Source organism: Cavia porcellus, unplaced genomic scaffold (assembly GCF_034190915.1).
Source record: "Cavia porcellus strain 051 isolate PalLab524CR breed Dunkin Hartley unplaced genomic scaffold, mCavPor4.1 scaffold_19, whole genome shotgun sequence".
NCBI lineage: Eukaryota > Metazoa > Chordata > Mammalia > Rodentia > Caviidae > Cavia > Cavia porcellus.
This window is the reverse complement of record NW_026947502.1, coordinates 52,775,898-52,802,478: the sequence shown is the minus strand read 5'-3', so window position 1 is coordinate 52,802,478 and position 26,581 is coordinate 52,775,898. Positions and strand designations below refer to the sequence as shown.

The 26,581-nt window shown below is 34.3% G+C and overlaps 1 protein-coding gene across 3 annotated transcripts in view; it reads left to right on the top strand.

The window, feature by feature from the left end:
• Positions 1–26,581, top strand: part of Efr3a (EFR3 homolog A) — a 114,789-nt gene that overhangs the window by 49,781 nt on the left and 38,427 nt on the right. For all 3 annotated transcript variants that reach the window (XR_010041199.1, XM_003467373.5, XM_023564043.2), the window contains exons 5-12: positions 2,344–2,465; positions 5,828–5,977; positions 7,947–8,084; positions 10,948–11,026; positions 17,231–17,366; positions 19,973–20,137; positions 24,703–24,817; positions 26,020–26,071. Coding sequence is in view for 2 of the 3 variants with exons in the window: in XM_003467373.5 (XP_003467421.3) it covers positions 2,344–2,465; positions 5,828–5,977; positions 7,947–8,084; positions 10,948–11,026; positions 17,231–17,366; positions 19,973–20,137; positions 24,703–24,817; positions 26,020–26,071 (957 nt within the window). In the remaining variant the exon portion in view is untranslated. The remainder of the gene's footprint in view (positions 1–2,343; positions 2,466–5,827; positions 5,978–7,946; positions 8,085–10,947; positions 11,027–17,230; positions 17,367–19,972; positions 20,138–24,702; positions 24,818–26,019; positions 26,072–26,581) is intronic.

Sequence of the window (26,581 nt, the reverse complement as noted above, 5' to 3'; positions counted from 1 at the left end):
TGAAGGTGTTATCAGGCCCAAAATTTTAATAATCCTCATGGTGAGAAGCCCTGCATCTAAAGTACTGCATTGCTCTTCACTTTGTTGTACCTTTTGAAACATAACCAATTTCTCACGTAGCTTTGTAAGTGGAAAAAGAATACAGGGGTACTGCAGCTCACAGTTTACAAATGCTGTTGTTTACAGTTTGGTTCACAGTCAGTCATTTGGTAAAATTTTGTCTTTGTTTGCAAAAATTGCATCGAGTGACAACCACAACTCTGGCATCTTTCCCGCCCAAACACAAACGTGGCCATCTTTTCCAAAATTGTAAAACAAATTAAGTTCATAAACCAAGATGCCATTGTGGGACATATTTTTTTATTATGTATATACTGTATGCAGGGCACCTTGCTAGCTTTTTTGTTTGGTCCTTATTTGAATCTCTCACCAGCTCATTCAGTTATGTATCCCATTTCACAGGTCACACGTATAATTAGCAAAGCCAGATTCCAAATCCGGATTCACCTCACAATCTTTTCATAATGTTTGCATGGTATTATGTCTCATTTTCCTGCTTTCCTACATGTGATAGATCTATAATGATAATGCTTTGTTTGTTTATTGAGTCTAGCACAGTCCTTATGGGTTTTGAATATGGTAAATAGCTTCTGAATTAGGGAGATTGAAAGAAGTTTTTCAATTAGTGAAAGAATCAGGAAGGAAGATACGGTTTTTGCAGTTATTCTGGGAATAGCTGTCCTTTTTAAGTTTTTCTGTGTGCTCAAGTGCAATAAGAACTGCTTCTGTAAATGATCACTCAGGTTTTAATTTTATTTGTGACTTTCAGTTAAAAGAGATGAGATTTTTCTTAAAAATTCTCTAGAATATTGAATATTTTATTGTGTATTTTTTATGTTTTCTAATTTTAAAATTAATGTGTATGGCAGCAAATTTGAAAATCCTAAAAATATGAAAGAATAAATTGAAATCAGGGTCACCTGTATTTCCAAAATTTAGAAGCAGTCATTTAGTACTTTGATTTCTTTTACTAGGAAATGAAAAACATACTGTATATGTAGACCTTTTTCCATTTAAATTTTTTGAGCATTTCTCATATCACTCTTCATTCATTTTTTATAAAATGTATAGATATTTAGTATAATTGAGAATGACTCAGAAAGCTCACTGTAAACCATCTTGCCAGTTTCCCCATTCAGTTGTGTCGCTAGGAACAAGTGATGTAACCTTCATTGTTCCTGTCTAGAAACAGAGATAGTAACATTTTTTCAGGGTTTTTAGAAAGAGTAAATAAGAACTTGTGTAAGAATATTCAGCACAGTGTAGGTACGGATTAGGTATGCTAGGAGTTTAATCTAAATATGGTGTAGTATTGGTGGTCCTGTTCTGCATAGTGTAAGTTATATAAAAACAAGTGGCTTAATCCTAGACAAATTAAAATCTTTTTAAGGTCATAATGTTATTTGTTTAAATTTATTTCATGTTTGTTTCAGTTTTGTATCCAATAGAAAATCATTACTGATAATTGTGATACTTTGGTTGATTAATGACCTTTTAAAGTCTTCAGTCTCTATCCTTGAAGGGGTGGGGGCAGATGATGTCTCTGTGCATGTGTATTTAAATTTTCAAGTAAACTAATAATAGTTGCTTTTGGCTATTTAGTATGCAGAAGTAATAAGTCATCAAACAAAGGAAAAAGCTGAATAAGGTGTAAAGAAAATGTGTATTAAAGAATAGTAGAGTCCAGGTCTTTTTCACATGTGAGGTATTTAAAATTTTCTACAGATTTAATTCTGAAGCAGTAGAATTACTCTACCTCCTGTTTATCATCTGCCTTCCTTTAGAATAATTATTACTATCTCAATTTTTTTCTGAGTTTGTCATGTTTCATTCAATTTTTGTTCCATTTTCTTATTGCATTTTTTGTATAATTTGTATTCACTCATGTTTCTTACTGTCTAGGAATATGTTTTATCCACAGTTAAATAATATTTTAATAGCCTATAGAGTAATTAAACTAAGCTAATCACATAAAGAAACATTGCCAGGATCCAGGAAATTTAGAGGCACTTTAGCAAGGCCTGTCAGAGACTAGGCTCACTCACTTAAGGGCAATTAGATTACATTTAATATTGATAATAGTATATCCTTGATTTTCTAAGAGTTTTTATTACTTTAAAAATTCCTTTTGTGTTTATATACAGAATTTAGAATTTTATATATTTTATTTCCTTTTATTTGGATGTTGCTTGTTAGTGTAACATATAATGAAAGTAAATGAGTTTGTTCCACAGTTTCAAGAAGTTGAGATATATTGTTTGTATTCTTACTCTTGTTTTTTAGTTTGTCAAATTTGCAAATATTGAAGAAGATACACCATCCTATCACAGACGTTATGACTTTTTTGTATCTCGATTCAGTGCCATGTGTCATTCCTGTCATAGTGATCCAGAAACACGAACAGAGTATGTATTGTTTTACTCTATGATATATGAGTATATATTATTTTACTCTATTATATACACGAATTTATTTGTAAATACTGTTTGTATATTACATAGCATGGAAGAAAATGAGAATATGGGGGAAGCAGGTTTTCCAGTGTCAGTAGAAGGTATTTCAACTTTCAGAAGTTGTAAGATAAGCATGTGTTCTCAATTCACTCACTGACATTTACTCTGCTATGGCTAGAATGTCCCTTTGTGCTCCTACTGCCTATCTCAGATCCTGTCATTCTGTCATTTTTTCCTACTTTCACGCTAATCCAGTCATGTGAATGTTCTGGCTGTCTCTTAGGCACTTGACACACACTGTTCCTCACTGTCCTAATGAATATTGGTTCCTCTATCCAAAACAGTTCCCAAGTACCCATGTGCTTTGTTTCTGTAATTTGTTTCTATTTCTCCTCAAATTGCATCCTATCCTTAGAGTTCTCCCCAGGCACCATGTATTCATAAGCATTAATCCTCTCATTCTACTCATAGTTATCTTTATATTTTTAAGTTTCTTTGTGTCTCATTTCTCAGTGGACTGTAAGTTTGAGGAAGATAAGGCTTGTTTTGAAGACCACTATATTACTAAACATAATGCCCCCCATATAGTAAGCTTGAGTCCTTTTTGAATGAATAAAGAGATTAATTGAATGAAATGAAGGTAAGCTATCAAGCCATCATCACCCCGAAGTTTTTGCATAAACTTAATGGGGCATTTTTAGACATTTCTTCTAGTTACATCCTAGTAAAATTCTGGAATTGAATTCTTATTTACCTGTAACACAGTATATGTATGTGTTGATTCTGAATATAGTTAGAAATGAGAAACTTTCAAATTAGGAATTAAAATCAAATGACCTTGGTAAATATGGAAAGTAGTTTAAACTAATGTTGAACTGTAATACATCTCAAGGGAAAGTATGCAGCCTGAATTCAGAGAGTTGTTGTGGGTGTTAATAATCAAAATTTAGCATATTTTGTGACTTTTAGTTTTAAAATAACTAAGGGAATGTATGGAAATAGAACTAGCTTTTAGTTGGAGTTCACAGGCCATAGTGTGGCTGTAGTGGTGATTTACAAGAATAAAAACAAGTATAAAATTTATTTTAACATGGAGAAATAATGGGGTGATTATTAATAGTCATTAATAATGAGTAGTTTTTCATCAATATGATTCTTTGTGGTTCTATTAAGTTTTATAACTTTCTCAGGCTATTTATATTCCTCTTATTTTATTATGAAGTATGAACCTTTGAGGTAAAAATTGTATAATTGCTTTAATAATTTCCTATTTATCTCAATCACTACTGTATTTTTTTCTTCCTAAAGAACATCTTCAGAATGCTTTTAAAAACTCTTTCATGGGTATGGATATAGCTCAGTGGCACAGTACCTGTTTGGCAAGCACAAGGTCCTGAGTTTGATTCCTGGTACCACACAAACATACAGAGAAAAACCACACACAGGAAAAACTCATATATAAATTAATGAGAAGTGTTTTGATATCCACAAGTTAATGAAAGAATGGATTTAAGAAATTTGTAACATAATGCAGCTACCCTATTATTAGGAATTTATCGCCCTCTAGTGAAATGTCGTATCTTTTGAACATATTTTCATCTAATAGTTTTCATTAGTTTGAAAGGAAAAGAAGTAGAAGCTAGAAACTATTTTTGCAGTGCTGAGCGGATCAAAATTGTTCCCCTTGTAAACGCATACTTGACATTCTTAAGCCCTTACTCCTAATTTTTCAAGAACTTTCACCTGTAGAAATCATCATCATTGTAATATGGATAAAAGTTATTTATTCCTTATTGTGAGCCAAATATTCAAAAGTTTTACATAAATTAGCTCAAATCTTTACAGCGTTGCTATGCTGTAGGCATGACTGACAAACAGTTTTGTTTTATCGATGAAACTGTGAGATTCCTTTGGAGGTCATAGCTAGACTATGCAAGTAGGCCAGTCATTAGATCTGATCAAATGCCAGCTGTGGAGCTGTGGCATCATCACTAATCCTGTCATGGAACACAGCCCTTTACCGCCAGTAGAAGTCCTGCTGTCTGCTGCTGCTCCCTTTAGGTGCTTAAAAGATCTGATATATGTTTCATCTTGCTTATTCATGTGATTCTAAACCACCATGTGCTTGGCCATCCTGTCACTAAAAAATTAGCAGCAAGTAGAGAAACACCTTTCTGTGATGTTAGGTTTGCCCACCTAGGTTAGGAGCTGAGTCTCTAGACTTCTTTATGGTTTATAAAGCAGCGTATGTTTTAGACACAGCTTTGAAATAGGCAGAATTTGTCTTTGTGTTTTCCAGTCCACTCTCGTCAGTTCAGTGTCATTCTCATTATCAGCTGCTCTTCAGTGCCCACGTCATACCTAAGGGTTTGTAAAAAAGTCCCTTCCCCTTCACCCATGTCTCCATTTCTTTAAAGCTATTTATGGTTTCTGGAAGACAGTGTTAATAAATGTCTTATTAAATTGGTGGATATTGCAGGTAATAGGGAAAAAGGAAAATAGAAAAAAAAAGAAGTAAATAATAGTATAAAAAGGACTATGTTTTAAGAACCAAGTTAGCTCTCCTTGTTCTGCCATTTTTATAAGCTGTTTCTGTGTGAATGAGAAAACATAATTGAATGTATAGATTTTTCTTTTCCTTTCTAACTGTATTTTTTCCTTTAAGGGTAGAAAGAAGCTTGAGGAAATTAAGGACTGTGAATTAGAATTCGAGGGTAGAGCAGCATTCTGTTACTAAAAGTTTCAAGTTACATATATTTGATAATGCATATATCTCTTCAGACTTGTGCGCATTGCTGAAGATGTCTGGACGTAGTAATTCTTACCTGTTTTACCTTTAAAGAAAGCCTCTTATGTTAAGTGTGAAGGTGCCTTGTTTATCTTCTAAGAGGTGAGGGTAACTTAGGGAGAAACTAGTGGAGAAGTCTGAGAAACACGGCAGGTGTTTCGGAACAGAGAATCCCAGTTCCCCTCAGCTTGCGACCTCTAGGCAAGAAATAGAACACGCTTCAGACTGCTTTGCGTTACTGTCATCATCATCTTCGGAAAACCTATGCTTTTGATTTTTTTAATTGAAAAATAATGCATATACCAGGATTAACAGTCCTTTTAAACTCTGAATCCTCACTTTAAAAAGATACTCAAAGTAATCTTTGAATATATCTGTGTTACGTTAGAATTTTGAGATACTAATTTCGTAGATTTAGTGTGTGTTACTTTTATTGCAGTAGCGATATTGGTATCTGTTCTCCTAGCTAGACAAACAGGTTTATTTTAAATAATTTTTTCATGACTCATTTTATTCTTCCTTATAGAATACGAATTGCTGGGATAAGAGGTATTCAGGGTGTGGTTCGCAAAACAGTTAATGATGAACTTCGAGCTACCATTTGGGAACCCCAGCATATGGATAAGATTGTTCCATCCCTTCTGTTCAACATGCAAAAGATAGAGGATGTTGACAGGTATTCTATGAAGAGGTTTGGTTAAGGCTGTGTTGTTTGTGTGTTTGTATGTGTATGTGCTTGCCAGAATAAAAATATTTAATGTTATGCAAGAAATAGTCTTAAAGTTAAGTAAATTTAAAAACATATACATTTCTGGAAAGATTACTAATATACAATTATCACATTAGGTTTTGTAGGTCACGCTAGCTGTTCATTTTGTTATTGAATATCCACATTGCTATTTTAATATTGCTTAATGTTGCCAGTGTAAGAAATTGAAATTATACCTGAATTTCTGTTATTTTTTTTAGAGAGCTGGTAAGCTAGAATAACCAAAATGATAGTAATAGTAGCTATTTATTATATAGCTGGATTTCAACAAAAAGATTAGACACTGTTCTTTTCTGATATATTTTTCTAATATTTTGAAATGGAATATTGTTGTTTTGATATATGCTGATTTTCTTTTTTTCTCCTCAACATTCAGTTGCAACAGGAATTCTGTACTATATTTCCGTTTTTTTTTTTTTTTTTTATCGGTACCAGGGATCGGACCCACGACCACCTGCTTGCCCAGCCCCTTTATTTCTGATTTTTAAGTGCCAAAACCTTGTGTTATTTCCAGTTTCTGTTGCCCTACGTGGGGAGTGTTTGATTAAGCTTTAAACACAGGATTCTCCACTTTACCTTTTTATTCTTGACCTTCTTGATTCTTGCAATTTAAAGAGGAAGAACTGAAGCAAATTTAAAAGAGTTAAATCTGTAGTTCTAAAATTTAAATATTATGGTTTCCAACTTTATATATACAATATTTAAATAAAAGTGATCTAGTAATAAGATGTCACAGATAACTCTGGTAGTGCTTCTTGTTCATTTTAATTTATGATAACTTCAGAAAGGACATGTTTAATTCATTAGATATTATCTCCAGCTTTAGAATCTTTTTCTAAAGTGTGAAACTTATTTTAGCACCTTTTATACTTCTCCTATTTTTGGTACTTTAACTGAAACTAAACTTTTCTATCAAAAGTGTTTGTAACTCAAGAAGTCAGAAGCTAGTCAGGGACCTATTTTTTTTTTTTTTAATTTTATTTGAAGAAAGACTAAACAAAACAAATAGGATAGAAATAATACATACATTCAAAGAAAAAATAAACATTAAGAAATCACTAGTTGATGATTATATATTGTCCTCTTACAAATAGTTGTTCAAGTTACAAAAGTGAAGCATACAAAGTGGGGATTCAAACAGTGAGACTGCAAACAGTTCTTTTCAACTATCCAACAAAAACTTAGTAATATGGTTATCAATCCTGTACCCTATTTCCTAATAATGTCCAGGGTTAGAATGTGTAAGGTCCAGGAAACAGAGACCATTATTTGGTATATCTCGAGAAATTTGTATTTGTCATTCTATAATCTCCATGCCACAGATACATTTTCTTATTGCTGTTGCATGATTGGCCTAAAATAATATTTTAACACGTTAATAACAACAGATATTCTCTACTAAAGATATTTGCATATACTTAACTTTTAGCATTTATTTTTTATTCATATCCTTATATTCTCTCCTCTGGGTGAAATACTTTTATAAGCTTTGGATTTCTTCACATAAATGTTCTCTCTCAAGCCTTGTCAAACCTTGATTTTTAGATTTTTTAATTTTGTCCGCTTAATGGTTAAACTGGGATACCTTACCATAGTCTCCTTACACTGTTCTTACCAAAACTTCCATTATAAATGTAGAGGATGAAGGTGAATAAGGAGCAAAGTGTTTTATTTATGTATGTAAAGGGCTCTGTTGGAAACAAGTTACATAGCTTATGATTCAATTGTGGTGTTAAATTTTATGAAGTTAGGGTTAAGCTTTAAAGTTATATGAGGGTAAAAATGTAATTTTAATATTTCTGACAAATAAAATTACTGTATTTAATCATTGAAATTAACATTAGAATTCTTGAATTAGTTTTGTTTCTTTTTTTAGTCGCATCGGCCCTCCTCCTTCTCCTTCTACAACTGACAAAGAAGAGAATCCCTCTGTGCTGGCTGAAAACTGTTTCAGAGAACTGCTGGGGCGAGCTACCTTTGGGAATATGAATAATGCTGTCAGACCAGTTTTTGCGTAAGTCATTGGTGTTTTTCTGGTTATTTGTGATTTTGCTATATTAATTCTATAGTTATATTCTTACAGAGGACAAATAATTTTTTCCTTGTATGAGCAACTTAATATTGGAAACAGTCTTAACGTTGCGGAAGTAGCATAGGGGTAGGTTAGATACTGTATAGTTGGTCACTATTTCGGCCAATTAATTAGGTTTTTTTTCCCTTTAAATATAAAATATTCTGCTTAATATTATGTGCATCATGTAACTGAAATATCTCTGTATAGACCTTGAAATTGTATATTTGCAGTAAAATATTAAAATGGTGTTCAACTATCTTGTTTTGAAAACTTTCGTGGTCAGTTTCTGTGTTTCCTGGTTTCTGTTTCTTGGCTTTCTTTTTTCTGTGCATGGGCTGCTGTAGATCATGTTCATGTTGCTGAATAAATTGCTTCTTAACCAGAGACTATTTGGAGGCAAAGCATTAAATATATCTCATTAGTTCTTATATTCTCTCCTCTGGATGATATACATTTATAGGCTTTGGGTTTCTTCACATAAATATTCTTTTTCAAACCTTATCCAGTCTTGTGTTTCTAAATTATCAGATAATACATCTATTATACATAATTCAGTGTAGTTTCTGAACTTTTTTGTTATTCCTTCTTTTGTTAACATTTACCGTACCCTTTCTCCCTTCTGACTGCAGTAACGGATTCAGCATATATAAAATATTCTGAATATTGACATCCAAATTCTTTATTTAGGATGGCTATTTTTACTCTTGGGCTCAAATTTGAACATTAAGCACTAGAATCTGTATACTGAGAGTTTTTTTTTTTTTTTTTTTTTTTGGTCTTTTTCGTTTTTATCGGTACCAGGGATCGAACTCACGACTGGCTGCTTGCAAGGCAGGCGCTTATGCCGCTGAGCTAAATCCCCAGCCCCTGTATACTGAGAGTTTTATTAAAAGTAAGAGAACCACTAGGTTTCTGAAAGTATCTATGATGCCCTTTTGCTTCCCTGCCTATGTTGATTGAGATCTACTACTTAAAGACTCTCTGGGTGTAGGGAAATGCTTCTAAAAATAACCCAAATTATGTTAATACATTGAGAGAGGGTTTACTTTTTAATGTCTTAATATACTAATTTAATACCAGAATTTATTTTTAACTCAAAACTGTATCAAGAAGTTGCCTGTGAGGTCTTAAAAATCTAGAGAGGGCTGATCTAAAAGATAGCCAGATTGACTCTACATGAGTTTAGTAGCTGCCAGGAGGCAGTATTTTCTGTGAGGGACTTAACTGGACTTAAATCCTGATTGTGTAGTAAATAAATTAAATGTTAAATATTATGAAATTATGTATTAATTGCATAGTTCAGTAAATGCTGAATGTACTCTACAAGTTAAGGTATCAGGTATGTAATACATAATGAATAACAAACTGAATAGATGACTGATATGCATAGTAATTATATGAATTAGAAGAAAAGGCAAAAAAATGATGTGGTAGTTAAAAACAAAGACTTCACATGGGGATGGTATCTTTTGAAGTAAAAGGAAATAGTTCTCAAAAACTGTTGAGCTTGGTGTAGTGACATACGTCTGTGATTCCAGCGCTGTGGGGAACCTGAGGCAGGAGTTTCTCAAGTTTGAGTCCAGCTGGCAATTTAGTGTTTTACTAAGACTCTGTCTTAAAAGAAAAATGCTTTTTAAAAAGGATAGAAATGAAGCTCAGTGGAAAAGACCTGGCTCTAGTTCGCAGTACACAAAAAAAAACCTGCCATGGAAATAATTGTTTGATTTTTTTCAACATCAAAGTAGGTTTTTTTGTTATTACTTGATCTAGTAATGGTGTCTGATACAACAGATATCTTAAATATCACAATATTAAGCAATAGTGAACGTAAAACACTGGTAACATTGGTTGGAGTGTCCCTATAATTAATGTTAATATCAGATAAGAAGAAAATATAGATTAACATTTGTATTTAATAGTCTGTGCCTAATTAGTAAAAATCTTATCTCCTTATTGTGAAAAGGCCAGAAATTCCCCAAGAAAATGTTGATCAGTTAGAACTACATAGGCTAGGCTTTGAACCAGGGGCAGTGTTAATAGATACTTTATTAACATTCCGAACAAGGAGGCTTAGGGAAAAACTACAAGGAATTAAAATATTTTTGTTCTAACTAAATACAGTGTATGGTCAGTTTTTGTTTTAGAATTGCTTAAGTCAAAAAAGTTTTTTTTTCAGACGTCTCAGCCAGTTTAGTTTGTAGCTCTACCTTTTGTTCCTTGCTCTATTCCTCAATCAGTGCAACTCCCTAACCTACTTAGTAAGATTTTATAAATAGAAAATTGTGTATATAATCCAGGACACGGATTCTTATAACTAAGAGTGCTTATGAATTCCTGTGATGCTTGTTATTTGTAAGATCTTAGGTCCCCAGACGTGGATCTTTGTGGCTAACATGCTGTAGATAGCCTAGAAACCTTGGGGTTTTTTCTTTCTTGGGTGTCCCTGCCCTGAAGCTTTGTCTCTGGCCTCCTGTGTCTGTAATTCTTGAAATTGCTAGCACTGGCCCCAGCGATGGGCAGTCATGGCCAGCTCTGCTGCTGGCTTCCCTGTGTACTCACCTCTCCAGATGATTTTCACTGTGAAGTTAGGTGAGGACCTGTCTTCCTTTTTTGCTACTTCATTTAGGTATTTAATCACCTTCTTGTCTATAGTACAGTATTTTGTTGTTTTATGACTAGCTTTGGCATTTGAGGGAAAACTATATCACTTTTTAAGTATTAAGTTTCCATACTTTTGAAGGTTCTAAAGGAAGAAAATATAATGGGTAATTCTTAAAGTAATTTTTTTTCTTGTTATTTGTAGGCATTTAGATCATCACAAACTATGGGATCCTAATGAATTTGCAGTTCACTGCTTTAAAATTATAATGTATTCTATTCAGGTAAGGTTTGTTTAACTGTTGTGTTACCAAATTTTGGTTCTGTATAGGTAGACACGTAAGATATAAAAAATGATTTATAATACTTGCTTTTAATTTGGCTGTTTTATCTCATTTGTTTATATTTACCAATAATTTTCTTACTTGTCAGGATGAAAAATAGTTGGTATAAAGAACTAAATAATTTAATGGTGATGCTCTGAATTATATGCTTATTTAATGCGTCTATTTTGTGTTTACACTAATTAACTAGTATTGGAATTCATATTTATTATGGCAGCATACAGTACCTAATAATAGCTAACATTCTCTGTGGAGTAATGGTTACGTTCTCTCTTTACTCTTTATAGAACCTTATAATGAAACACTAACCTGCTGCGGAGGGCCAAACCTTACCCCTCCGTACCCCCTGTCAAATCATCAGCACACCTGATTAGCTCTTAAGTCAAGAGGTATTTCAGTTCATTTTAACACCATTTTGATTTTTAACTCCTTAAAAAATTACAACTGCTTTAAAGAGGATAAAGTTCACAGAAGTAGCACAGGTATTAATTAAAGGCATATCAGGATTTGCTTCTGGATGTGCTATTTACTAGTTGTAGAAACTGGATTTATTTCACTTCTCTGAGGTCCATTTTCCTTATCTCTGGAAAATTCTATGTGCACTAAATGATTTGTTTACAAATTCACATAGATGCTACTACCATTTATTAAGAACTGGTTTGTGCCCTATGACTGTGCAAATAACCTTATATGCTTTATATAATGTAATTCTCCTTACCCTTTGAATTGGGTGTTGTTATTCCCATTTTATAGGTCAGAAAATTAGTCTTTAAACAGTAACTAATTCACTAGCATACAGGTCAAAAGCAAAGTTTCAGCTTGCAAAGTCTGATCATTTTATTCCAAAGTTTATGATGTAAATTAACCATTATGGTATCACATGTACTATATAAAGTAGATTTTCAAAAAATGATAGTTATAAGTTAGTTTAGATAGTGAAAGGTTGTATTTTCAATTTAATACTAATTTAATAGGTAAAAGGTAGATCTTATAGTCTTTGGATATAATCTGTGCTTTTTCTTCTGGCCATTCCCAACCTTTAATTTTTTTATCATTCATCCTCCTTTATTAAGATGTAGTTATTAGATAAAATTGTTCTTTTCCAGTGTGAACATTGATACCTTTATCCCAGCTACTCAGGAGGCTGAGAAGGAAGACTACAAATTTGAGGTCAACTTGGGCAACTTATTGGGTTTCTGTCTCAAAATCATGAGGGCTGGGAGTGTAGCTCAGTGGTAGAGCATTTGCCTGCCATGCATGAGGCCTTGGGTTCAACCCTGGAACTGGAAGATATAATTTTTTTTACAAAAAAATAAGTTAATAAATAATAAAATTACAAAGTTGAAAACCTAAAAGTCACTGTTTTTTAAAAATTTAATGTTCACAAAGGTACTTCTGGTTTAAATTTTGCTTTAGAAAGAACTCTACTTACAACATATATTGTATAAAGTTTCATTGATCACTAATTAAATGGTAATATGCACCAAAAGACAACCCTGGTACAGTTACGACTTCTGGTGGTTTGGATTGTTTCCATTGCCTTTTACATACAGATGCACGTATTTGAGTTATAACACTAATACAGGTCTCCTTCATTGGGTACTTTTTCCAGTCTCTTAAGAAACAAGCCAGACATAAACATAACTGGTGTCCATAAGGGATTGTGTAGACTACTTCCAAGTATAGCAGGGCATTAGTGATAACGGGAAAATGTCTTTGAAGGCATAAATGAGGCATAATGAAGAGCAGGTCTTGGAGATCAGGCTATAATTCACTACTTGACCCTTCCTTGGAGTTTCTGCATAATTTTGAGAAAGTTATCTGTACTGTCAGTGAGTAAGTGAGTTGAACCTTTCTCCTAATGCTATTTGTGTATGTATGAATACTCCATATAAAAGTACTCCAAAGAGTGCCTGGAATCTGACTTTTGCAGATTTGAGGGCTGCAAGAGACCCACAACTGCTTCTTCTGAAGCCCCCAGTGAATCTTTCTCTATTTCTATACTTCTGAATGAGTAGTCTTTTATCATCATTATTGTTATATTCAGTGTTATAGTAATATATAGCCAAAGAGTCACCAATTAAAAGCATAGCAATGTCATGACTGATACATTGTATCAACTTGAGAAGTTTAGAAGTTTTACTGAAAGGCTCAACAGGGAGCCAAGATCCTTACTTCATAAATATCCTCATCTTGTGTAAGAGGAGGGCATAGATTTTGTAAGTGCTACACCCTCCCTGGGTTAGGGAGTGGTGGAAGTGGCCTGTATATAGTGTAAGGGAGGAAAAGGGGCTTGCTTTTACCCCTTTTGTTTTGACTGCTGCCTTGAAGTGTTGCCCCAGTGCCATGTCACCCTGCCTTGAGTCAGCTGATTATGGACTGAAACCTCCACAAACAGTGAGCTAAATAAAATAAACCTTTCCTTCCTTCATTTTGGGTGTCAGATAGTTTTGTCTCAGAAACAAGAGAAAAGTAACCAAGACAGTTTTTGGTACCACGAGTGTGGTTGTTGCTGTGACTATACCTGACCATGTAGTTCAAGAACTTTTGGGAATGGCTTGTGGAAAGAATTTGGAAAGATTAGAGATGTAGCCTTAAAGAGTGGCTCTGAAACACCATATAGTGTTCTGTATAAGAGAATCTAGTCAGAGCTCAGAAGACCAGAAGGCTGATAGAAATCCTGCTGGTAAAGACTAGGCTCAGGAGGTTTCTGCTGGGAAGGACTGCATTGGTTGTTGGATTCCAGATGATGTATGTTATGACTTGGCAGAAAGTTTGTCTGCATTTTGCTTATGTTCAGAGACTTTGCCTGAGACTTAAGATTAAGTGCAGTTGACTAATTTAGCAGAAGAAATCTCAAGGCAGTCAAATGTTGAGTTGGTGGCATGGCTATTGTCGGAGACTTTTAGCCAGATTTATGTTGTGAATTAAGAGTAAAGAGCCCAGTGGGGTTATTTAAAATGTTGTGATTTTGGCCAGGAAGTTGTGAACTGTAAGATTTGAGATCTTGATTGCTAAGAAGGAGCAGAGAAATAAAAAAGATGCCTTGGAGGCATCACAGGAAACAGTGGTGTGTCTCCTCTTGAAGCCTCAAATCTGCAAAAGTGAAAGACTTTGCTTGGAGGAGAAAGCTGCAGAGTGCCATGTTCCAGAATGGTGGCAAAAGTCACATCAGATTCCAAAATATTGATGGCCACACCCAGTTCCAGAATGGCGGCGGCATAGAAAATCTGTTTGTCACAATCAGGTTCACAGTGCTCAGTGATCCAGTCACTCGACTCCTACAGCCAAGAGAAGAAATCTTGGCTACTGCTCCAGCTGGCAGTAGACCTTGGCAGCATCTACATGGTGCTGGTTTTAGATACATGTAGAATGCACAAGTTCTGAGGATAAAAAAGCTTTGACTCCGATTTCAGAGGGCCTGGAGGCCACGTAGTGTGCCTGAGAGGGCAATATATGAAGCTGTGAGTGTGAAGCCAAAAGTGCAGTGGAGATCCCAGAAATTTGGAAAAGCCCAGAACATGGATTGTCTAAGGAAAGCGGCAAGGAGAGAGCAAAGCCAGCCCAAGAGAGAAGTCATGGGAGTTAAAATTGCCAGATGTGCCATGGGGGTGGAGTCGCTCAACCCTTTTGGAGCTTACAGCCAGATTGTTTCTGGCGCTGAGTGTGGAACTGTAGGACTTAATGTTTACCCTACTGGATTTTGAACTTCCTTTGGTACCATTCTTTTGGTATCCCCCTGTTTGTACCCTTTGAAATGGTAATGTTTATCTTGTGCCATTGCATGGTGGAAGTGTTTAACTTTGTTTTTAATTTGTACAAAGGCTCACAGCTAAGAGGAGACTTGTGACTTGAACTTTTCATCAATGCTAAAACTTTTAGGACTTTTCCAACTCTTGGAGATGGACTAAATTTCTTTTTGCATAAACGATCTGCGTGAATCTTTGAGAAGCCACAGTGGAATGTTATGGCTTGTTTGAGTGTCTCCCCAAAGCCTCACACAGTCTTGGAGGCAGTTGAGTCTAGTGTTTGTGATGGTTCATTCTTTAATGCTGGGATTGCCAGTGTGAGTGCTACACCTGCCCAGGGGCAGGTAGCTGGCATACAGTACAAGGGAGGGTAGGAGGTGTATTTTGCTGCTTTTTTGCCCTTTTTACTCTTGTTGCTTGTGGCCACCATAAACGGCTGCCCCTCAGCCACGCCACCCTGCCTTAGAGTCAGCTGAGTGTGGACTGAAACTTCCAAAAACTATAAGCTAAACCTTTGTTTCCTTCATTTTGGATGTCAAGTGTTTTGTCTCAACAATGCAAGAAAAGTAACCAAGACAAGTGATACCCATTATTTATGGAGCAATTTTCATATAATAGAATTTTGATGCTTTATACCAATGAGTGATCTCAAAATCCTATGATGAAACCATTGTTACTGTCTGAATAATGCAAGTCATGGATCCTGAGGTGCCATGATATTAAATAACTACCTCTTAAACTATGAAATATTTAGCTGTTAGGCAGTGAGGCCAAAACTAGACCCTGAGCAATTATGATTTCAGGCTTTGTGATACTTACCTGCCGTATGAAGTTGCTTCTAAATTAAAGCTATTAATCTTATTAATATTGTCTTAAAGTTTGTGTTACAGTGACTTTACTGTAGACAGAGAACTCTCAATAAATCTTACACATAAAACACATAAAATATATTGCCAGTTTCATTCCATTCATTCTGTTTTTTGTTTTTTAGACATGAAAATGACTAACTCCTTGTAAGCAAAGTGATCATATGCCCTGGTTTTGTAGGATAACCTGACTCTATGTAGTTTTTAATACTGACCCCACTCACTCTCTGAATGCTAATCAAGCAGCCACCCCTCTGTGTAAGGCAGGCTCTAATTGTGCAAGGTTCACACATGCAACTTCCTGAGCAAGAAATTTAGTTTCAGGTTAGCGTGTCTAGCATTTCTGTATTTTAACATCACTTTAAAGCAAAGCAAAGATGAAAACACAGAATTAATATTTGCTTTGAGTTATTATGAAAATACACGTGTCATTTCAGAAATGCCAGAAATACCTATTCATGAAATCTAATGTATCAATAGAGGTGGAAGGAAATTTCTAACCATTATATAGGACAGAGTTTCTTTATATAAAACCACTAAAGGGGAGAAAAGTTATTTAACTAGCTTGCAAACAGGTGTAGGTATAGATTTAAAAAAAAAAAAAAAGACCTTGTTACTGTGTTTAAAAAAAAAAATGTTCATCAAAGTTAAACATTTTTCTGACAGTGTTTTAAGTTCCAATATCATTGACTATAACTGATGGCATTTATCTATTATAAAATGTCCTTGTAAAATGTGATTCACCTGATTTAAATTTTGTCCATTATGTACTGATAAGATTTTCCTTGGATGGTGGCTACTGATTATATGAGGTCTACCCAGTTTAGCATAGTTGTATTTCTATGATAACAGCATATATCTAGTTAGGGTAAAGTCTAGTACTGTAAATGTCATAATCTGTTTTTTTAATGATGTTTTGATTTACTTTCGAATTTAAAGAGAATATTAAACATTCTTTGTGAAATTACAAAGAAATATAAGACTAAGAATTTTTTTTGTGTCTCAAAAGTAACCAGTGGTAATCCCAGTACTTGGGACTCTGAGGCAGGAAGATCCCTACAAGTTTGAGGCCAGCCTAGGCTACATAGGGAGTTCAAGGCCAGCCTGGACTACATAGTGAGACACTGTCTCCAGAAATCAAAAAAAATCCGGGGGGAGACCAGTGCTAATATTTAGACACTTATTTTAGTCTGATTTACTTAGTTGAGGAACTAGGAGTATAGCTAAGTGGTAGAGCATTTCCATAGCATGGTAAGACCCTGCAGTTTCCCAGACTGTAGAACACTAACAAACTGAATTTTATGGACAATCATATCTTGTAATTTTCCTTTTTCACTGAGTAGCATACATGTTTTCTGGTATTCTATTTATGTGTTAAAAGAATGGCTTTAAATGGCTGCTTATTACCTCACAAGTACTAGTCTCGAGTGATGGACATAGAAGTATGACAGGGCTTTCCATTCTTAAGAGTTTATTCTGGGATGTAAGTGCTTGTTCATACACCTTTGTACTGTCCTTGTTTCCTTCAGGCTCAGTATTCTCACCATGTGATCCAGGAGATTCTGGGACACCTCGATGCTTGTAAGAAAGATTCTCCCCGGGTTCGAGCAGGCATCATTCAGGTGTTGTTAGAGGCTGTCGCCATTGCTGCTAAAGGCTCCATCGGTGAGTGTTGGTGAAAGGGTGAAAGTGTGTGCTCTGCTTCAGAGGTATTTAGCATTAGTATAGCAATGTATGAAGTAATCTTTAAAACTATTTCTGTGCATTTTCACATGTATTATAATTTGTCTTGAAATTCTGGGTTCATGTGATTATTCTTGTATATTTAGTGCTAATAAAACATTTCTAAACCTTTCCTTTTTTTTCTTCTAATAAAGATTTTTTGGATATAATTTATGTATTAAACTTTGGGAGAATATACATTTAAAAAAAGTGATTCAGGTTAAATATTTTAATTCCAAAACCCGAAATTCAAAATGCTCCATAATCTGAAACATTGTGCATACCTGCATGATGCCGTGAATGGGAGAGAGCCCACAATCAAAATATAAGAAGACCAAAAAAAAATAAAAGTATCCTCAGGTACTTTTTAATGTGTGTGTATATAAATAGTACAAATATATAAATATAGAAAATGCATATATATTAAAACACAAAAGAATTTTGTGTTTAGGCTTGGTTTTCATCCCTTAGATGAAATATCTTATTTTACACACATAAAACTATTGTGAAGTCCAAAATACTTCTGGTCCCAAGCATTTTGTATAACAGATACTCAATGTATAATTTACTTGCAGTTAGACAACTTTACTTTGGTTTTTAATATAAAGCAGACTTCAGACTCATGTGAAAAAAGAGAGTGACCAGAAAAGGGAGGGGAAATAGATTAACATGAGCAAGTGTTATGTGGTCCAGTTTTCTAGAACATGTGGTGGTAAATAGGAAGAAGTCAGAGAAATGGCTTTGAAAATAAATGGCAGCCAGATTGTGGAAGTTGTGCAGTTGCCAGTTTAAAGACTTACCACGATCTCTATGAGAGATGGGATATAAGATAATCCACCTGGCAGCAAAATGGAGGGCTCAGTAGAACTAAACTAATTGTATCAGGAAGGGAAGAAATTTGCTCTTGGCTTTCACCATAACAATGAGAACCTGGAGTTAATGGGACTTGGTAATGACAGGTGTAAAGGCAGTAAGGAGAAGGGCTGATGATGCATGTGTTTCACCTACATGTGATTAGAAAAGCAGAAGAGTCTATCATAGAAATAGAGAAGCTGCAAAATCTGTTGTGGTTTCTTTGTTGCAAAATCAAAGTGAAAAAACTGCTAGTGTTTTTGATAAATCTCATTTTTTAAAATTTTGAAGTCAATCTGTTGACTGACTTTTCCACTGATTGTGTCACTTTGTGTTTCTTATAAGTCTAGCAAACTTTACTGGATATAGGACATTGAAATGTTCTATCACTATTGAATGCAAGATATTAAGTGTGTTGGACTTTATTCCTATGGGCAATTAAATTACTTGTGGATTAGTTTCTTTCAAAGCTGGTCTTTAAGCTCTTCTAGAGTAGCTTTGCTCTAGGGCTAATTATTTCTATTTCTGAGTGTCTGTTTGGTGATGTTCTTCTACTCTGATAGAAACTGAGTGATTCCACTTCTGTGTGACCTTTTTGATTTAAAAGATGCTGGTGTGGACTTACTGCCCTTCAGCTAGTTGTGTGGATTGTCCCAAAGGTGTACCTTTTCGGTTAGGTGGTGAAAGTCTTCAGCAGGGAAGGATTCAGCTACAGCAAACCTGCCCTAAGGGAAGGTAGCTTGCTGGCATCAAGGCCTGGTGAGATTCTTGCTTTGTGGTGGATGCAGCTCCAGCTGCAAATAACATGGATAAACTCTCATCCTCTTCAGTGACCTGGCCTTCCCAGGAGAAATGTTCTAATAGTCTTTCAGTGTTAAATACGGGTGGACTTTAGATACTGATCTTCCATTATTTACTTTATAACTTACGTTAAGAATATGAAACAAGTTAGTGATCGGCTAGTTATTTAATTTGAAATATGAAGTAAAACACTGATAATATATTGAATCATCCCACTTACTGATGTCTGATGTGTGTAGGGCACTGTTTGTGAGGCTCTGCTTACTCAAAGAAGTGTTTAACCATAAATAAGGGAAGCTTGTGACTGAGACTAGGAGTCAGAAATGAGAGCCCTAATTAAGATACACAAATGTGACAATAAATGTGATACATGTGATAGTTTTCTATGTGAGCTGCTTGTGGAACAGAAAAGCAAGGAATGAGTCGGTTTACCTGAAGTCGACAAATTGATTAATTTCTCTCTCACAATTCAAAGAAATTTTCATTTAGTCTTAAAAGATGCAAAATAAATCTTCTGTGCTACAGAGAGCTGTATTATAATTTAATGGGTTCTGACTCATCAGTCTTCGCTAAGTATTATCACAGTACATATTATTTAGAGCGGACAGAATTACAAAGGAAGTTTTGGATAATCCTTATTGGCATATATCTGTTTTGGGTGGGTTCTACCGAGGATTAAAAAAGCAGGTTGCTCATAGATGCCCAGTAGGTTATTGTTGGCATAACTAGGAAACTTTGGTGTTTATTCATATTTTTTAAAAAAGAAGAAAAATTCATAAATTATGTATTTTTGGCTATTAAGAAAGTAACTAAAAAATGTGTTGAAATCTGCAAATTACTTGTGAGAATAGATGCTACTTGGCAGTATGTCAGCTCACACGGATCGTCCTTCTCAGGGCCCACTGTGCTGGAGGTCTTCAATACCTTACTGAAACATTTGCGTCTCAGTGTTGAATTTGAAGCAAATGACTTGCATGGGGAATCTGTAAGCAGTGTCAGCGTAAACACGGGTGCCAGAGATGATGAGAAGATTGTGCAGAATGCGATCATCCAAACAATAGGTAAGTGCGTTTCACTTTTCAAAATTGCAATGTACAACAGTGAGTTTATGAAGTTCTCCCGTGATGTTCTGGATATATAGTATATTAAAGATAAGTGATTGCTGATACTTTTAAAAATTGGATATTGGGAAAACACAAGCATAAGAATGAGACAAAGAATGAGATATCTTCAGCCATCTATCCGCTCTTAACATTTTATACCATTTACTTTTCCATTTGCACTCTACTCTCCTCCTCTTGTGTGTGTGTGTGTGTGTGTGTGTGTGTGTGTGTCTGTGTGTGTGTAAAATACACACTTTTTTCCCAAACCACTGGACATGTGTACATTATGATCCTTTACCACTAGATTCTTCAATCTATTTTTTCACAGAATAAAGGTATTTTTTACATAGGCAGAGTAAAGCTATGAAAATGAGTAAAACCTAACATTGGTACTGTACTTTAGTCAGCCCTCCCCATCTCAGTTTCATAGTTGACCCAGTTGTATCCTTTACAGCAGTTTTTCCTTTAGATCTGGGATCCATGGAGGATCATGTAATGCATGTACCTGTGGTATTTCTTTAGTTACATTACTCGGTGAGTATTTCCTTGGTGACATAGGCATTTCTTAAGAGGAAAGCCTACCTCTTTCTTTATAATTTTTTAAAGGAAACATTCCCATTTGGTTCGGTCTGGCTGGAGTGCCACATTTTGTCTGGTGACGTGGTCTTCTCAGAGTAGTGCTTGCAGCCCAGCATTATATGATACACATTTGCTCCTCAATGCTGGTGTCAGTTTTGATCACACCATCAAGGTGTTGCTCTTTCATATCCCCTATTCATTTTTCTCTTGCAAATAATAAGCAGTCTAAGGAGATAGTTATTCCATGCAGATATTCTGCTCTTCAGCCAGACTTCCCCGTGGATGATTTTGCATCCTTTCATAATTCTTGCTTCAGCTGTTCTTTATCATGATGTCTACACAGTGACGGTTTTGCAGCTTCACTCCTCCTCCAACTACCAGCCAGTAACACTCAGTGCTGTGGTGTAAGCAGGAGCCTTTGTATTATGTGGAAATGTATTTATCTCATTATTATAGAGATATCCATTTATTGTGTAGTTATAGTTTATTACTGTATTTAATTATTTGGGTGCTTAAATTTTTCCATGTTTGCCACTGGGAGCCCTTCTAAGTGTGTTCTTTGTTTAACACTTTTAAGTGTGTTCTTTGTTTAACATCCACCCTTCCTGCCCCTAGTACTATTACTTGGGTAAAAACACTCTTTCGGGCAAATTGCCCATTTCATGCCCCTGTGTGAAATCAGGTATTTCTTCAAGGAGCTGTGTTTCTCGTGAATGGAAATGGTATTAGAGACACAAATCCAGATGGAGATTCTTGGCCTATGCTGTTGTTGGTACAGGTACTTAGGGTGAATTGAAGAGCTTTCATTTAACAAACAGCCCTGGTGTAGAGGCGCACATCTGGAATCTCAGCATTTTGGGGGACTGAGACAGGAGAATCACAGGTTTGAACCAGGTCTGGGAAATTTAGTGACTTGGTGAAACCCAATCTCTGAAAAAGAGTTAAAAGGGCTATACGAAGCTCAGTATGAAGGTCTTCTGTTCAGTCTCCAGTACAAATAGAATAGAGTAACTAGAAAGTTTTAAAAACTATTTATATCTGATTATGCAAATGCAATATAAAGGCCAGAGCTGTGGTTCACACCCATAATCCCAGCACTTGGGAAGCTGAGGCAGGAGGATCATCATGAGTTTGAGGCCAGCCTGAGTTGCATGGTGAGTTCTAGGCCAGCCTGAAGTACAAAGGGAGACCATTTCAAAAAACCAAAACTAAATGAATAAACACATACAATTTAGAGCACCCAATCTGTTTCTCTCCTTTCACCTTCCTCTCCCATTTTTCTTTAAAATGTAACTTACGTGACTGAATCAATAATTTCAATGTCAGAACATATTCCTAGGGTTTAGTAGTTTCTAATCGAACAGTTTCCAAAATTATAAATTTATTTTGGATTTATCCCTTTTATTGGGATAATTTGCCACTTGTTGGCTACTTTTGTATAAAAGTAGGTCAATGATATACTTAATACCAATTTTTTCTTGTCGTCTTATTTCTAAATGTATTTCTGGATATATGTAGTACATCTGTGCTCCACACCTTTTTATAGAACATATGCATACACCGGTTACCAGGTCCTTTGCTGAGAACTCTGTGGTTGATGCTTATGATGTTACCTTGTGACAGTACTTAACCTGCTTGGTGTAGTTCTTCTGCGGTCTCTGTTGCACACAGCAGTTGTCCTCCTGAGGAGAAAGGCTCATGGGGGTGTTACTGCACGTATTTGGTAAAGTCCAAACTTAACATAGATTCTCAATGAAGCTGAGACATTTTAGTTATTTCTTAAAACAATTAGCATCAGTGTACAGTGAAATTAACTTCTATGATGATTCTCACATTTATTTGGATTATTTGTGAAGTTTTTGTGGTAAAGTCATCAAATCAGCAAATTTTATTTTCATAGAATTAGTTTAAATTGCTTTAGTGATTTCTAATTAGTTGAATATTACTGTTTCTCTCTAGAATACTGTGTCTGATGTATTGTCAAGTATTTCACTTTACAATTTATATAGCATACTCAACCAATATTTCTGCAGTCTAACACATTTAGAGTAACATGATAATGTAAAAATTAAAAGATGAAAGAAAGGTGTGGTACAATCAGTAAAATACCTTTTTAAAAATTGTTTCTCTGAAATGTTTTTTTTTTTTCCTTAGAATTTCTGTGTTCTGGTAGTTAGTTGAATCCTGTGGCTATGTGTGTGGTAAGCCATGCACAGGGCTGTTGTAGCTTTTCCCCTTTATGTTTTAAGGCTGTTAGCCTGGTCCTCCTTTGTTTAAAAATAACCCAGAACGGACCTCCCTACTGTGTTTCCTTTTCTCACCCAGAGCATTTTTATTCAGTAATCTAAATATAAAAGAGTCGGTATATAGAGATGAGAAGCGTCTCAAGACTCTCCAATGTAGATCAAGTTGGAGACTTCCTGCCCAATTTTAATTTAAAAAAATAAATTGCAAAGCAAGAAATAGTTCCTTCCCTAACTATTTTCATTTATTAAAAAGATTTTTTTCAGTACCTAATTAACATGATGCTATCCACTTTGACCATGTACTTGGGAGAGGAAAAAGATCTTGTTTCTTCAGGGCACTGGTTCTTAACCTTTGCGATCCATTGAAATTACCTCAGGATCTTAAAAAAATACACTCATTCTGAGATACCCATCCCAGATACTGAAACTGAACTACTTTGGTGTGTAGCCTGAACACCAGCATTTTAAAAGCTCTGTGGACTGTTCTGATATGCCTGAGGATCAGATGAGACTACTCTATACTTTGAAAAGCATGAAGCGTGCCAGAAGTTAATGATAGAAATGTCACCAAATAAAGGGGTGTGTAAGGAATTTAACACTTTCAGCAATACTGTATTGGGTGCTGTAGTGAGCAGAAGAGTGTACTACTTTTATGTCTTAGTGGCAATGACCAAGTTGAATAGTTTCTTCAAATATGTATGCCTAAATATTACTTAGAATAATATACTTCAAACAGATAAAAGTTAAGGTTAAGAGAGTTTGGATTGCTACATTGCATAGTTTTTGTAAGTCTTTTACCTCTAGGCCGAGTCACAATGAGGAATTAAAAGTACAGCAAATAGAAACCATAAATTAATTATTAAAGATCCAGAAAATTTCTGTAACAGTTTTGTTGAATTTTTTAAAAAGGAACAAAAACAGCCATGATTTGGTATCTGACCATCAGAGAAATGAGAGTTTAAAGTGTGTATAAACGATAAATTTGCAGATATTTTACTACCAAGAAGTAAACTATCAAAAGCTGTGTTAGGTAAGTTTAAAATATTCTCAGAACCCAAGAGTACATGAGAAAAATTGCAAGTAAATAAGTGGGTTTTTTTTGTTTTTTACTTCTGGTGAATTAGATGTGTTGAATTAATTACAGATCTGAATTGTAAACCTGGCTCATTATAATGATCTAAAACTTTGGGGTAATGCTAAGAGTAGTGATTCAGTCGTTGATTTCTGCATCTCACACAATGTGGCCTATTTACCGATTTCCTTACCAGAACAGTAATTTTACATTCTAAATATACAAACAAGACTTTCATCAGAGATACTTTGAGAAGTTCCTTTTTTTTTTTTCTTTTTCTAAAAACTGATCAACTCAACCTGATGATTCACTTTCCATGTAAAAGACTTTCAGATACTATTTTATCTAACTATTAGTTATTAGACACATGTATAATTTTAGAAAGGTAAAATAAAGCTTTAGTGCTACATACAGTTTACATTCTGTTACCACATAATAAAAGTTTTTGTTAAAAATACAATTTTGTGGGACTGGGAATTTAGCTGAGTGGCACAAGTGCCTGCCTAGCAAGTATGAGGTTGTGAGTTTGATCCCCAGGACCCAAGGAAATAAAAAGACTATATATATAAAATTTTGTGTTGCTTGGAAAAATAAACTTTTGTAAAATTTATCTTAATATTCTATAGGGTTTTTTGGAAGCAACCTACCAGATTATCAGAGGTCAGAGATCATGATGTTCATTATGGGGAAAGTACCTGTTTTTGGAACATCTACGCATACTTTGGATATCAGTCAACTAGGGTATGTTCTTAAACTGTAAATTTGAACTTAGTCTTGAGGTAATTTCATCTTAAAACTAGAAATTTTTTTTTTTAAATCTTAGCAATAGAAGTGCTATGAAAGTACTGTTACTGTCATAGTACTAGACTACATCTTTATTAACTTAGTGAACATTTATTTAGCTTGGGCATTGAGTGTATGCTTACATACATATGTTAAAACACCAAGTCTCCTGCAAACATCTTATTAATGTCAGTATATGGGAAATGTTAACTTACTCCTAGAATTCTAGAACTGAAGCTAATTTTAAAAATTCATCTGTGTTCCTATTTTTAAAAAATTAATTTAATAATGAATGCACTTAAGATTTAGTTTGTGAATGTTTTTGTTTTACTAATTTAAAAAGAAAATGATCACTCTACTTCATAAATATGTATCATTGTTAAGTATTAATGACAAATTTAAAAAATCATTTAAGGAGGTGAAAACACTTAAGTATCCTGATTTGATTATTGAACAAAATTGTATATCAAGTCATTACACTCTATTCCATAGATATGTACAATTAAAATAATTTTTTAAAACACCATAAATTGGAGAAAATATGTACTATAAATGTATATGAATACAGTAGCTCTTTAACATATATCTATAAACATGTAAGATCAAATGATTAAAAGAAACTTAACAAATGGAAAGGTATTGTTGATTAATGATCAAAGAAAATACAAATCAATGTAATTTTCTTTTGCAGATGGTTTTAGTTATACATGTTTATGGTGTATTGTGTTTAAAAATGTATGTCTATAATGTATAATGATCAAATTAGAGTAGTTAGCATTTCTGTCTCCTTAAACTTTAGAAAAAAAATTTTGTTTGTCATATAATTGTGCATATTTAATGATGTAAAATGTAATGATGTAAAGTATTTCAGTAGTAATTTTGCTAGTAATTGTTGATTCATATGATTTAACTTTCATGCCATCACATGTATAAATGTTTCATTGGAGGGGCAGTAACTTGAATCTTTGTGAGATTCTTCTTTAGCATAACTTTTAATTCATATGAAATTTAATATATAAAATGAACCATGGCTTCAGCTGCTATAAAAATAAAATAGCTATTAAGGATGAAGTGTTAAAATCAGTAAAAAGTACTGTAAGTAAATGAAGTAATGCAAATGTTAATTGCTAATAATAATAGCAGTGTTTTATATATTTTAGGGATTTGGGAACCAGGCGGATTCAGATAATGTTGCTGAGATCTTTGCTTATGGTAAGTCATTTGATAGATGTGAAGGATACATTTAACCTTAAATTATTATAGCTTTAAATTATTAAAAAGATAAATTTATTAAATTTAGAAATGTTAAAAAGGCATAGTTTCCCATTGTGAGCTTTCTTATTTAATAATGTGTAATTACATAGTTATTTCTGTGGTTTGTATACTTCTTTTCTTATCCTAGGCTTTTTGCTGCTTATTTCTTACTTCAGCAGTTTTGTCTCATTTTTCGTTTTTAATGATGCATACAGAGGGCAGAAACTTTTGGCATTTTGCAAATGGAAATATCTGGGCTCAGAGACGTTAAGAGTTGAGGAACTCCACCAAGGGCGCTGAAATAAAGATAGAAGTTGGACTTGTAAATCCAAAGTTCTTTTTTGTGTATTATACTATGTCTTTTTACATGCTGTCCAAATAATGACCACTTGTTGGGAAAATAATTCATAAAAATAAAATGTATCATTTTAAATTTAGAGGAGCAATAGGTGGCACTGAAAATAAGAG